The sequence below is a fragment of the Carassius carassius genome, chromosome 30 (genome assembly GCF_963082965.1).
Source record: "Carassius carassius chromosome 30, fCarCar2.1, whole genome shotgun sequence".
Classification (NCBI taxonomy): Eukaryota; Metazoa; Chordata; class Actinopteri; order Cypriniformes; family Cyprinidae; genus Carassius; species Carassius carassius.
The window spans coordinates 26096717-26110026 of NC_081784.1; the positions used below are offsets into that span (position 1 = coordinate 26096717).

A 13310-nucleotide genomic window follows, 5' to 3' on the forward strand; every position below is an offset into this window, starting at 1 on the left:
CTGTGTCAGAGCCTTCCGCCCCCTCTAGTAATCCCATCAGTCGCACGTTGTTTCTCCTGCTTCCATCCTCAATGTGCGTCATTTTATCGGTAATTTGTTTTAGCTGTTTTCTCAAGTTTGCGACTGTACTCCTATCCTCACGTGCAGCTTCCTTAACAGAATTTACCCAGTCGCGTGTCTGTTTTGTCATGCTAGATTAACTTTTCGAGTTGTGCTCTGAGGCTTTTAACAGAATTGTATGTCCATATGGAGGTCATGCAATGCTGGGGTCAGTATAGAGTCTATCTCGTCTTTTCCTGTTGAGGCCACAACCGAACCCAAAGTACTCTGTTGTAATTTAAGTGCAAACTTGATACCATTAGCAATAGCGCTGTCAAGGTCCTCTCGGGAGATGGTGGAATCTTTGAATTTTTTCTTTTTTGGTGATTGCTCAATCTCTCTTTTGCGATTATGAGGGGTCAGATAGAGATTGGTTTGAAATTTACTTTCAGGATTATAGAATATTATATAATTATATTATATAATTCTAATATATAATTATATACTATATTGTGTAATAATATAGACAGAGTGAGCAGAGCAAAGGACTATGTGTCACATGATCTCCTAAGATTCTTCTTCTTGAAGTATTAGAAGTTAGTAAAGATGATACTAAGATAGAAATCTTCAAAGCACTTTTAACTTTGTGCCAGACTACAACCTTATCTTTCCATTCATCAATGACCTTCTGCATCAAACCTGGTTCTCTCTCATGAACAAAACTTCCGCAATGATCAACTGGAGCCTCAACGAATTACATCAGGACTCTCTTTCATACAGGCAAGACATGCAAGTATTATAAACTTAGTCCTCTTAACTGATAGATTACACCTAGCCCTCTTCACAAAGGTGTGTCAGAACAAAGAAACTGATCCTTTCCTTCAGGCTTTAGATTAGCTGAATATCAAATAATTATGCTTTTATCATTCACTCTGCTTCAGCTTTAGCTATATTCCTCTACCAGAATGAGTGTGTGTTAATATTGGACTAGTTTAAGTATTTAGTGTAATTAATACAGTTTTGTTTGTATCACACCTGAAGTTGTTCGTTGTTTTTAATCACAAATGAGAACTTAATCATGCTGATCACAGCTACATGCTGTTAAAGTGTGTTGGGTGAGTATTGGGATATTATTATCTAAAGTATATGGCCAAGAGAGTAATATTCTTCTATAGTCTGCAGACACTCCCCCTTAACATTTGCTTGACAAATTGGTAGGACGTCAGTCCTGATTCTATCAGGAACCCCCCTAAACTAGTTATTTTTTTCCAAATACTGATCAGAATTTATTAAAAGATATTACCATTTTGAGCTAATTTGTTACAAAAAAAAAAAAAAAATTAAAAAATTAAAAATTCCACAAGTAAAACAACCAGACGTTACATAATGAGATTTTGAGGAGGTGAATCTATTTAAACAACCTGAAAATAAAAAAAAAGTTAAAAAAAATACAACAATCTCAAAATTAATTTAATTTTTTAATATATATATATATATTAAAAAATTAAATTAATTTTGAGATCGTTGTATTTTTTCTTTTTAACTTTTTTGTATTTTATGTAATATATATATATATATATGTAATATATATATATATATATATATATATATATATATATATAATTTCCTTCTATGGTTAATATTGTGATTTTGGAGGTAAAATGTGATCTAAGCCTATTTTACCATTATGTGATATTCCAAAACGACATGTGGTTCCCATAGCTGTTATCCGCACATACAGTGAGCTCTCAATAGTCAAATAAATTAAAGAATTATTAGTAGTATAATCAATTTATCAAAAAACACAAATTCTCAATACACAGTGCTGGTCACTACTCAGCAATATATTTTATTTTGTGTTTATATAATAAAATAAGCATTTTCTCTGTATGTTTCTATGGTTGTATTCCCCTATCAGTAGGGTGAATTCAGGAACATTTCAATGGCAAAAATTCTTTACATTTACCTGATATCTTCCCTATATATTTTCTACTGAAAATGCTGATTTCACAATACATTACTTTTAGTAAAGAATTGTAACAGAATTTAATTGTCAAGCCAACTATTTACATCCCCTACCTACAAGTATACCATGATGGTGAATACCAGTCAGATAGAGTATATGTCAAGAAATTAACTTGTGACTGAAGAAACAACAGAAAGTGTACTTTAAGAAAAAGTTTAATATTTATCTCAAATAATACTTTTCAAAATATTTGTCATTTAACAATCTGCAGTACAGTTCTCTAGGGTTCATGATTTTGCTCACGTCAAAGAACTCATACGAGCAGAATATTTCATAAAAGCTCGTACAAATTGACATTTGTTGGAAAATCTGAAACCATAGATATATACTTATGGGTAGATAAACAATTAATTTACATTTTTATACAGTAAAAACATTTATTTAAACAATTTTACCTACATTAATCAAAAAAGTACATCATATTTAATAATTTTACAAATTCTGCATAAAAAATATATTTCTGTACAAAAACATCTTTTGCACCTACTTCAAGTCAGCAGCACATGATCGAATGACAATGGCCAGTAGCACGATTGTTGGTTTGAATGCAGTTTTACAGCTTGACAGTGGCGAAACTATTTTACAGTCGTAAGGAAACAAAACTGTACAAAATGCAACAAAAAAAAAGAAACATTATTGCAGCAAGCCTGAGAAAAGGCAAGACGTGGATCATCCGCAGTGTGAAAATCAACACCGCTCTTTAGGCCAACCTGGCGAAACCAATGTACATGGAAACGGTTCGATCTGAGATCTTGACGCAATGGAAAACAAAATCTGGTTTTGATTGAAAATACAATCAATGTGAAAATTATATGATATCTGACAGTGAGCCTACAACTATGTCATTGTGCACATTTTATGCTCAAAACTGTCGATGTGTAGCACGCAAGTGCATATGGTAACACAGCATTGAGAAAACATCAGGCATCATGTTGCTCACGTGGAAAAATGGGAGCACTTACAGTTTTAGCACATGCACTAGACTCAGCGTGGTCATGACATTTAAATCACAGTGAATATGCACCCCAGCAGCCATACCATCTTCATCCTGGTCAGTGGTTCCCAACCTTTTTCAACTCGCGGCCCACACAACCACACACATATGTTTGCGCGTCCCACTTCAAAAAAAGTAACTGACACCGCTATTGTTGGGTCAATAACTTAGTACTCAGAAGCTAGATTGTTAACTGTATTTATTGAATGAACTAGGGCTGTGCGATATGAAAAAAAAAAAAAAAAACCTGCCGCGATTTCTTTGATCAATTTTGCGATTGTGACACACACCGATATGCTTTTACAGTCATAAATGCATTCAGGATTAATTTGAAACATATTTCCAAAAGAAAACCAATTAGAGCTTTATCAAAAAGTTGTAATGTCTCTAGAACAGACATAAGTCAAAATTATCACTATAGTAAAGATGTAACAAAATGTATAGACTTATGTAAAAAAAAAAAAAAATCCTGTGTACAGGGACTTTTTTTTTTATATTTTGCCATGCATTGTTCATAGAGCTCATTAACTGAGCGGTGCCTCAGGTGTTTGCAGTGTGTATACAGTAGTATGTGTATGCGGTCAGCAGTGAGAGCGCATAAATATAACGCGAAGCACATTAAAATAATGCACGAGTGCGAATCTCTCTGTTTGCACGCAGATTTCCTTTGCTCTGTCACAAAACCAGACGTGCTTGCTCAGATACACGCTGCTCTGCGCGGAGAGAGTGTGCGCACTTAAACGTGTCTCCTCTCACTTAAACTGCGTCCTGTGCCCTCACAATTCTCTCTATACTCACGTGTTAGATATTAATTATTTTTGCGCGTTTTATTTATAGCCTTTTACCGCGTGCAGTGTGAACGCTCTGATCCATTAACATGGGCTCTGAAAAAAGGCGCATCACAGACAGTGTGTGAACCTGGAGTTTGGCATGTGACCAGTCTGTTCTGTTCTCGCGCTAGGCGTGTTGCATTCTGATTGGATTGGATAGCATACTGCTGGAGGTCAGGGCCGTGGAAAATGGTGCTATAAAACGATTTAGAAATCGCGCACACTCAAATCGTGATTTTATGATGATTTCTGTTAATCGCACAGCCCTAGAATGGACTGGAAATGAACAGAAAATAATTGGCGGCCCACCTGCAATACCACCGCGGACCACAGGTTGAAAACCACTGATCTAGGTTAATTTACTAATGATATGGGTCATTGGGAACCGGTGTGGCCTGGTCATGCTTCTGAATCTAATAAGGCAGTGTTTCTTCAAGAGTAAGTTTGATTTTAACCCCACTGATTTTCTTTCTAATGGGCATGAGAGATGCATACTGGTTCAGAAAAAGAAATCTAAATAAAAATAAAAAAATCATCAACTTGTGGGCTCAGATAAATCTTGTATAGGCATCCACACAGAGTTGATAAACTCAAAATCTGCGCCATCAAAATACAGTCATGTTCTGAACTAGAGGTATATTTGATACGTAATGAAAGCAAATTGGTGATACGACAAATTGTGAGTAAAGCTATTATGATTTCCAACGTAAAAATGAAATGTAATTTGTCAGCATATGCTGACATAGCAAGTCCAAGCAAGTGATTGGACACACCATGAAGGAACAGTACAACGTGTGCAATGTGAAGTACGAGGAATGCATTAAAAAGCAACTAAAAATGATTCAATTGTGTCCTTATCACCTTGTAAACATAAACAGAACTTCATTTTAAAAATAAATTCAGTCTCTCTTGATAGCCGTAGCATGATATCATGCTCTCTGTGGATATGGGTTTATGTTAATATACATACGGTCAAAAAAACCCTGTATATTATTTTTTTGTTTCTTCCAATACATTGATTTAATATCCATTTCATTCTAGTGCAAAATTTGTGCGATAAAGTTTATTCTTTTTTTCAACGCAGCGGTTGAGTTCCGCCCTCCATCTGGAGGTGAGTGTTTCTCCTTGTTTCTTGTAGCATTTTGTCACCTTCTTGGTGGAGATCTATTAAGTGTGCTAAGCCACAGTAGTCCAGTTGCTTTCTCGTTTTGTGGTTTGTCTTCACTGTAGAAAATACATTGTGTCAACAGATTTGTAGCGTTCCCAGGAAGTCTTTTAAAGGAGGAATAAAAAACAAAAAAAACCTTCATCCTTAAGTGCCATGAACAGTACAGATCCTAGAAAGAATGTTGACCTCAGTTCTGGCCGAACAGGCGGTAAGTGAGCTTCGTTCTTTGAAAAGTATTTTTTCTTTGATGTATTATGTTGTTGTTGATTTAAGTTTTCTTCCTTTCTTTTTTTTTCTTTCTAAAAAACATAGTCATTGGTTTTGTTTTGTCCATTGTATGCTTGTGACAAAAGTAACATCTAAAGCAAAGTGAAGTCAGTCGTAAAGGAGTATTGGTGTCTGGTAACCCCTGCTCTACTGCTTAACCATGAGGCCGGTCAGTCCAGAGCTGATAATGAAGGCTATACTACTGTGCAGACTGTATTGAGGGTCGTATCAAACCTCACAGCTTTAGCCTCTGTTGGTTTCATGTTTGTATCATACATGGGATTTTCAAATGAAGCTTGTCCATTAGTGTTCTCATGACCTGCATATCCGTTGTACTGAACTTTTGGTCTTGTTCTGGAAAGGTGGAAACACAAAGACAGCCAATGGTAATAGAGAATAGGAACTACTTTCAAAGCCATGTTTACATTTATTACAACACATTCCAGTGTAATATTCAATTATGGAAGAACAACATAAACATTAAAGATGTTAGATAAAACTTAAAACAAAAGATCTTGATGTCCTCTTCTAACAATGGGAAGTGAAAAATGTGTTAGCCGGGTTAAATTACAAATTTAGGACAAGAAAAAAAAATATACAAACCAACTGAATATTTTTCATTCTAAAACATAGAAGCAGTTCATCACAAAATTTTAATTTGGGCATTTAACCACTCTTATGTCATTTTTCACCCTATGCATTCTTCCAGGAAAACCTAAATGTTAGTATATATACATAAATGTTAATATTAAGTTGAATGTCTGAGCAGCTGTCCTGTTATCCACAGCACTGTGATAGCATTATAAAAGCAGTCCACATGGCTTGTGTCCTTTGTAGAAATATCCTTACTACTTGGAACACTGTATCTCACAATGCATTGTGGTCGACTTGACCTACTTTAGGGACATTTTTTCGCAACACTGAATGCAAAATAATAAATGCAGTATATTTTTGGATGAGAGGATGAGAGGATGCCACTTGCTTGATTTTCAAATTTAATGTGATGAGGTCTTGGCAAAGAGGTCAGGAGATAATGTGGCATACTACTGCTTGAAACATTTATGGCGAAACAATGCCTATGGAATAATAGCATACTCTGTGGTATGTGCTGTATCATTGCCTACCTTTTTCCCCAAATAGTACACATTTCAGCACTATGCTGCATTGTCAAGCATTGTTGTGTTTGTCACATGACACATTATTTTACATTTGATTTCAATTTTGAGTAAAACTCTTGGCTGATCTCATCAAATAATGAGTTAAGAAAAAGTATTCTGTAATTATTTTCAATTAATTTAGCATACTGAAATGTGTGATCAAATTGAGTGCATTTTGTATTACCATTCCAAGTGCATTATGCTCTTTTGTATAATGCATTTTGGCAAATGTAGTTGATAATCTAGGTATTCTACTATATGTATGTGTATAGTAGTATGCTATTTTGATCATATCAGTTTTAAATTTTCTCTCCTTATTCAACTGGAAACTTTGCTGCTTCTTACCACCAATAATTAAAAAAAAAAAGTCACTGACTTCATGATCCAAATTTCGAATACTCCGTTTCCCAGGCTTGCTCAGATGGCAGTGGATGATTTATGATCCCGGTCAAATTGTAGGGTCTAAATAAATCTAAATAAATGACCTATATCCCATGCCCAGTTCGTATTTCCACTGACTGACAGACACTGCCGCGTCACCACATCAGACACAATTCTCATGATATTCCGGTGGCAATTGTACACAAACAGAAATAAACAGGATGTCTTTTGGTTGATCAAATTAGGTTTGACAGAAATTACGTTCTAATATGAGACTACTACAAATAATGCAAGTCACTTAATTCCCATAATTCCTGTGCTCTGCCGTGACTCAGACAAGATGAGAAAATAAAATGTAGACAATGAAGGTGAGGTTGTAAAGGGCTCGTTGTCTGTGGCATTAGCTTCCGGTAACTTACCTGGAGACTGCCGGGTCTTTGGGCCTCTCATTGTCATCTGTGCCTTGTGATAGAGCCCTGCCAATTTTTTTTTATTATTTTAATATTGGAGAACTGTCATGTTTCATGACAACTTTGTCAAACTGTTTTGTGTGTAAAGGAAAACTCCCATGCTGCTATTTAAACATAGACTTGATTTGAACTCATTGGTATTTTAAAATATTTTAATTGCTAACTGTTTTTAGGCAGATGCAATATCAATCACAATTAATGGCTTGGCAAAGGAGTTTCCTATCATTGCAGTGACACAATGCTGATTCACATTCATTACGGACAAATAACATCAACACACTAGACAGAAAAGTCAGTTCCTCTTACCTGTGTTTGTAGAGGTAAAAGGCAAACCCTGATAAAATAAGAGCAAAAAAGGGCACTAGAATGGCAGCTGCCACAGAACTGCTGTTTGTGCCGTAGTAAGGATTAGATGGATCCATATCTGTGGTAATAAAACCTGAGGGAGAATTCAGAATAAATCATTTGAAATTACGGCCTGCCTGAAAATCTGTTCAGAATCATAAATTAAATAATTACAAAATCTTTAACCATTATCAATTCTTATACTAATTAATGTACTATATATATATATATATATATATATATATATATATATATATATATATATATATATATATATACACACACAGTATTTATCAATCTACCTTGTCTTGTTAGCTGAAACTTCCCAAAATCCTTGCTGTGAATGTGCCCTTGGTAAACAAACATTTTTTTCTCAGTTTCTGTGGTAACCTGTAGAAAAAAAATAAAACAATTAACAAATTATATATATATATATATATATATATATATATGCAATGCAATATTCGAAATCACATAACCGTTTAAAATATAATGGTTTATTAACTTATTATTACCACTTTTGTAATACTCACATATCCATCCATTGCCCAGTTATCATTTTTGAATTTGCTAAAATATTGTTCTGTTGGGCCTCTTATCTGGTAAACTTTTAATAAAAGATGATTTTCTTCTTTCTTGTAAGTTCCTGCAAGAAGAAGAAGAAGAAGAAGAAGAAGAAACCTTATAAGGAAAAGAAAACTGAAATAACCAACAATTTCCATTATCTAAATTTCTTTCAGAAACCTGCATTTGTAATGCTTTTCTGTTTATTTTTGGTGTAGGACTAGGAAGTAGGGCAAAGAAAGATGCGGAAATCATCCATAGCAATCAAGCCTTTTCAGTTCAAGTAAGAAATCGGATGTAATCTCAGCACTGAAGAAATAAGATGCAATGCTAATTCCATTATTCCATATCATTCCATAATCCATCTCCCATCAAAGTAAGAAAATCCTTCTCTTTCAGCATGTTTAATATGTAAGAACAGCCTCCTAAAATGTTCAAAGAAGATAACAGTTGGATCAAAGGAAAGTCATCTTGTTACCGCAGCAGCTGACCACATTTCAGTTCACTTTATATATTCATCCACAAATAACTCGGTGTCTATGTTGTCACTATCAACAATCCTTGATAACATTCTTCATTCCACTCTACATTTACACATTAGTCTACGTTTCTTACTGTGATCAAGTGTAACCTAAAAGTAGTCATGCCCACTTATATCCGTGGGATATATTTACAGATATAAAAAGTATAGCAAAATTTCTACCGACTGACAGATGTTTTGTCATACAATATATCCATCACCCAGCCCTAGATTCTTCAGTGAACATGGTGTCTTCAAAACCTAGCAGAAAACTCTAACTTACCAGAGAGTTTGATGTGCACCCCACTCTGCTCCAGAAGAGTGACATTGACCCGGCTGGTGGTGGCATTGAATGCATTGACTGTTACTGAGGCAGCCTGTCTCTTTCCCAGATACTCATAGAATCCAGCCCACCCAGAGTTCAAAGAGAACACGTCTGCAGGAACTAAACAACACATACAGAAAACATTTCTACATATGTGTAACACGTGGAAATGTATGAACGTAACTGCTAAGGCAACAATATATATAAAGAAAGACGTTTCTTTTCTTTCTTTCAAATGATGAAACATTAATTATATGTTGTTAAACTTAAATGCATAAAAATGTAGACACTTTATGTTTAGTGTTTAGATATTAGTGGAACAAGAATGTGATGAACTTCATATTGGTAAACGAGTTGATTTAATTGACTTAAAAAAACTACTAACAGCACTGATTGGAATTGCAAAAACAATATTTAAACATGTTTCCCAAACACTACAACACCTACAAAAAGTTTAATTTTTTTATTTTATTTTATTTTTGTCAAATCATCATATTTTAACACCAAAAAATAATCACACTTCAGCTTTATCTTTGTTACTCTGACATTTACATTTTTTTTTCTTAAAAATGCAACATTACATGCCTATTAATTCCAATGACCACAGTTCAACTTCATGTAGGCCAAATTTATTTTGATGACAGCAATATGGATCATATAAGGGGAACTTAAAAGGTTTTATACCACGAATCTTGTTTTTCTGCAGGTCTGGATCCTCATTTGATTTGCTGTTTATTTTTGGTCCAACTAGAAAATAGAGCAAATAATTGATAATTTGACATTTGTGGATACAACCTGTGCAGTGTACAGTTTCTTGCTGTAATTTTTCTCAGAATGAGTCACTGCTACAACAGTTTGACAGACATGAACATCTTACATACTGTACATTTATAAATGCAGGGACTACTATCATGTCTATATATTTAATCTTAAATTGTAAAAATATTGTAACACATTAGTTTAGAGACCAATTCTCACTATTAACTAGCATTTACATTACTAGCATATTGGCTGTTTTTAGCATATATAAAGCAAATATTAATGCTTTATTCCACATGACTATATTTTACATCCCTTAATCGTACTCCATGCCTAAATTAGCCCTGATATTTCAGTACCTTTGCAGACTGGAGGTTTGCCTGACCACCTCCCATCTGCTTTGCAGGTCCTGTGCTCTGATCCTCCAGATAAGTAGAAACCATCTTGGCATGTATACATGAGTGTGTAACCTAGAGTAGGCAGGTCTATAGCCTTTACGTCTACATGAGATGGGGTCTCAGGCTGTCTACAGGCATGTGCTGAAAAGTGAAAGAGAAAGAAACAATAAGTGATGTTCCAACTGATAAACCATATTGGAGCCAATATTTCTTCCAATGGCCAATTCCATAAACCCAAGTATTTCAGTGATTCCAAGGAAATGAGCCTAATGGTCAGACTTAAGTACCACTTTCATGCCATCTTTCTTTCTTTTAATAAGTTAATTTTTTGGGATTCACATTTTGATAGTCCACTTAAAACATCATTCTAGTACCTTTAAGTAACTTTGTAATGGCATGCCAACTAACTCGTATTATTAATTTGCAATTACATGTCGTCTAAATCTCATTAGTTGGTAGAATAAGTTGACGTACTTGCAAAGTTAGCAGAATGTGTGCCATCAAAATAAATTGTTAGCAAATATTAAGCAGAGAGTCTTGACATATGGTTGCAAAGTTAGTAGGTAGAATGTCTAAAATGGAGCATCAAAATAAAGTCTTCATATCTTCTATAGGAAAGACATAAGACCCCATCATAAATGTATTAATTTTACTTTCACATATATACCTAGAAGCTGAGAAATTGTTTAAATTGCTTGTCTTGCATCTGTATCTGTTTGTTTAGTGTTATGTTCAGTAATGTTTCTGTAATGTATTATTATTATTATTGTTTTATATATATATATATATATATATATATATATATATATATATATATATATAAATCTCTCTCTCTCTCGTTCTCTCTCTTTCTATATATAAATAATAATAATAATAATAATAATAATAATAATAATAATAATAATAATAATAATACATTTTACATTACAGCTTAAATTCGTGCATTTTTTTAAAATTTTTGATAATGATTTCATGTATTTTTTTTTGTTTATTTCATTACTTTGATAACACAAATAAAACAACATATACGTGGTGCATAAGACATTTATTTTTTATGCAGTAATTTTTTTTATGACTCCATAGATCCATTGCAAGGTTTACACATCACATCCATGATGATCTAGTTGTTACTTGTTACAAATGTTACTTGCTACATGTATGAATTAAATTAAGAATGATGGCTCTAAGGTGTTTATTTCTGTTTACTAAACAGAACTGCCTTCAGCAGTTACTTTTTCTAAGGCTTAAAAAATGGTAAGAACAAAATGGAAAATGGAATCAAAAAGTGGTGGGAACATACACCACATGTTCCTCCCGCAAATTACAACTATGGTTACTGTAACAAACCTGATATGGCCACCTAGCATTATTAGATAAGGTGAATATTCAAATAAATAATAAATACTCAACCCCTTAATGGACAAACTAATTGTTCTGGCCTAAAATCAAGCCACAACTTGAGAGCTAAGTCAAGTTAGGTCAAGTCAGTTTATTTAATAGCTTTTCACAATAAACATAGTTTTATTGTTTCGTTACAGAACATCATAATGTTTTTAAACATTATGAATACATTCATGACTTGTAGAGGCATTTAGCATATTAGTGTTGAATGATAAAATTGTTTACATTATGCAAAGAGAGTTTTGCTATTTGCACAGTAGTATATGCACTGCGGTATGTTCCAAAGTTGGAAATACTATATATCCAACCCTTAATATACTGTTGGTCGATAATATGATTTAAACTGTGTGACAAATATAACAATCAAGCAATTGAGATTTGCCAAATATTATACCACTTAACATGTACTGGATGTATTCAGGCGAGGCTGAATATACTTACAATCATGGCCAAAATTTCAGCCCCTTGGTAAATATAATCAAAGAAAGCTGTGAAAATTAATCTGCATATATATATAAAGATCATAGACCATTCCTTCATCCAGAATCACTCCAGACCCTTTAGATTCCTAGCTCAATGTTGGTGCTTCTTCTCTTCAGTTCACCCCACTCATTTTCTATAGGGTTCAGGTCAGAGGACTGGAATGGCCATAGCAGGAGCTTGGTTTTGTGTCTAGTGACCCATTTTTGTGTTGTTTTTGAGGTTTGTGTTTGGATTACTGTACGGTTGGAAGATCTAAACATGGCTCATTATAAGATTTCTAACAGAGTCAGTAACTTTTAGATTTTTTATCTATTGGTATTTGATAGAATCAAAGATACCATTTGTCTGAACAAGACGTCCAGGACCTCCAGCAAAAATATAGGCCCACGACATATACAGTTGTATATTTCATTGAACACATGGGGTACTTTTTATCCCTGTGTTCACCAAACCCATCTTGAGTGTTTGCTGCTAAAAAGCTCTTTTTTAGTTTCATCTGATCATAGAAGCCAGTCGCATTTGAAGTTGCAGTCATGTCTGATAACTGATGAATATGCTGGAGTTTGTTTTTGGACCAACTTGGAGAATTTTTCTTGAAACCCTCCCAAACACCATGTGATGTAGGTGATGTAGGTACTGTTTGACCATTTTTTAAGGTGTTCTGACCCACTATGAGACTCAACTATTTTCTGCAGTTCTCCAGTTGTGGTCTTTTGAGAGTCTTTAGCCACTCAACTCTCCTCCTCACCATGCATTAGGACAAAATAGACACACGTCCTCTTCCAGGCAGTTTCGTAACATTTTCTGTTGATTGGAAGTTCTTAATTATTGCCCTGATGGTGGAAATGTGAATTTTAACTGCTCTAGCTCTTTTCTTAAAGCCACTTCACTAATTTGTGGAGCTCAATTATCTTTTGCTGCACATCAGAAATATATACTTTGGTTATTCTCATTGTGATGGATGATTAAGGGCATTTGGGCTTTGTTTTCCCTCCTATTTATATTTCATTGAACCAGGAAACCATGGCTGGATAAGTTCATGTTCATAATCACCATGGAGTGCTCAAAATTGTGAATATGAATGAGAGTATACTTCAGAAATATTTTACTCAAAATAATTTCTAGGTTTGCCAATAATTGTCTCCAACATGTATTTGAGAAAAACTTTAATTGCATAATGATA

General features: G+C 34.1%; 1 protein-coding gene across 1 annotated transcript in view; it reads right to left on the minus strand.

The window, feature by feature from the left end:
• Positions 1-4242: 4242 nt before the first annotated feature.
• LOC132110975 (CUB and sushi domain-containing protein 1-like) overlaps positions 4243-13310 on the minus strand; it is a 648917-nt gene continuing 639849 nt past the window's right edge. Inside the window, exons 64-71 of the mRNA XM_059518126.1 lie at positions 10205-10384; positions 9771-9833; positions 9045-9206; positions 8211-8323; positions 7980-8067; positions 7639-7771; positions 7282-7338; positions 4243-5678 (exon numbers count right to left, since the gene is read on the minus strand). Coding sequence (XP_059374109.1) covers positions 5519-5678; positions 7282-7338; positions 7639-7771; positions 7980-8067; positions 8211-8323; positions 9045-9206; positions 9771-9833; positions 10205-10384 — 956 coding nt within the window. The 3' untranslated portion in view covers positions 4243-5518. The remainder of the gene's footprint in view (positions 5679-7281; positions 7339-7638; positions 7772-7979; positions 8068-8210; positions 8324-9044; positions 9207-9770; positions 9834-10204; positions 10385-13310) is intronic.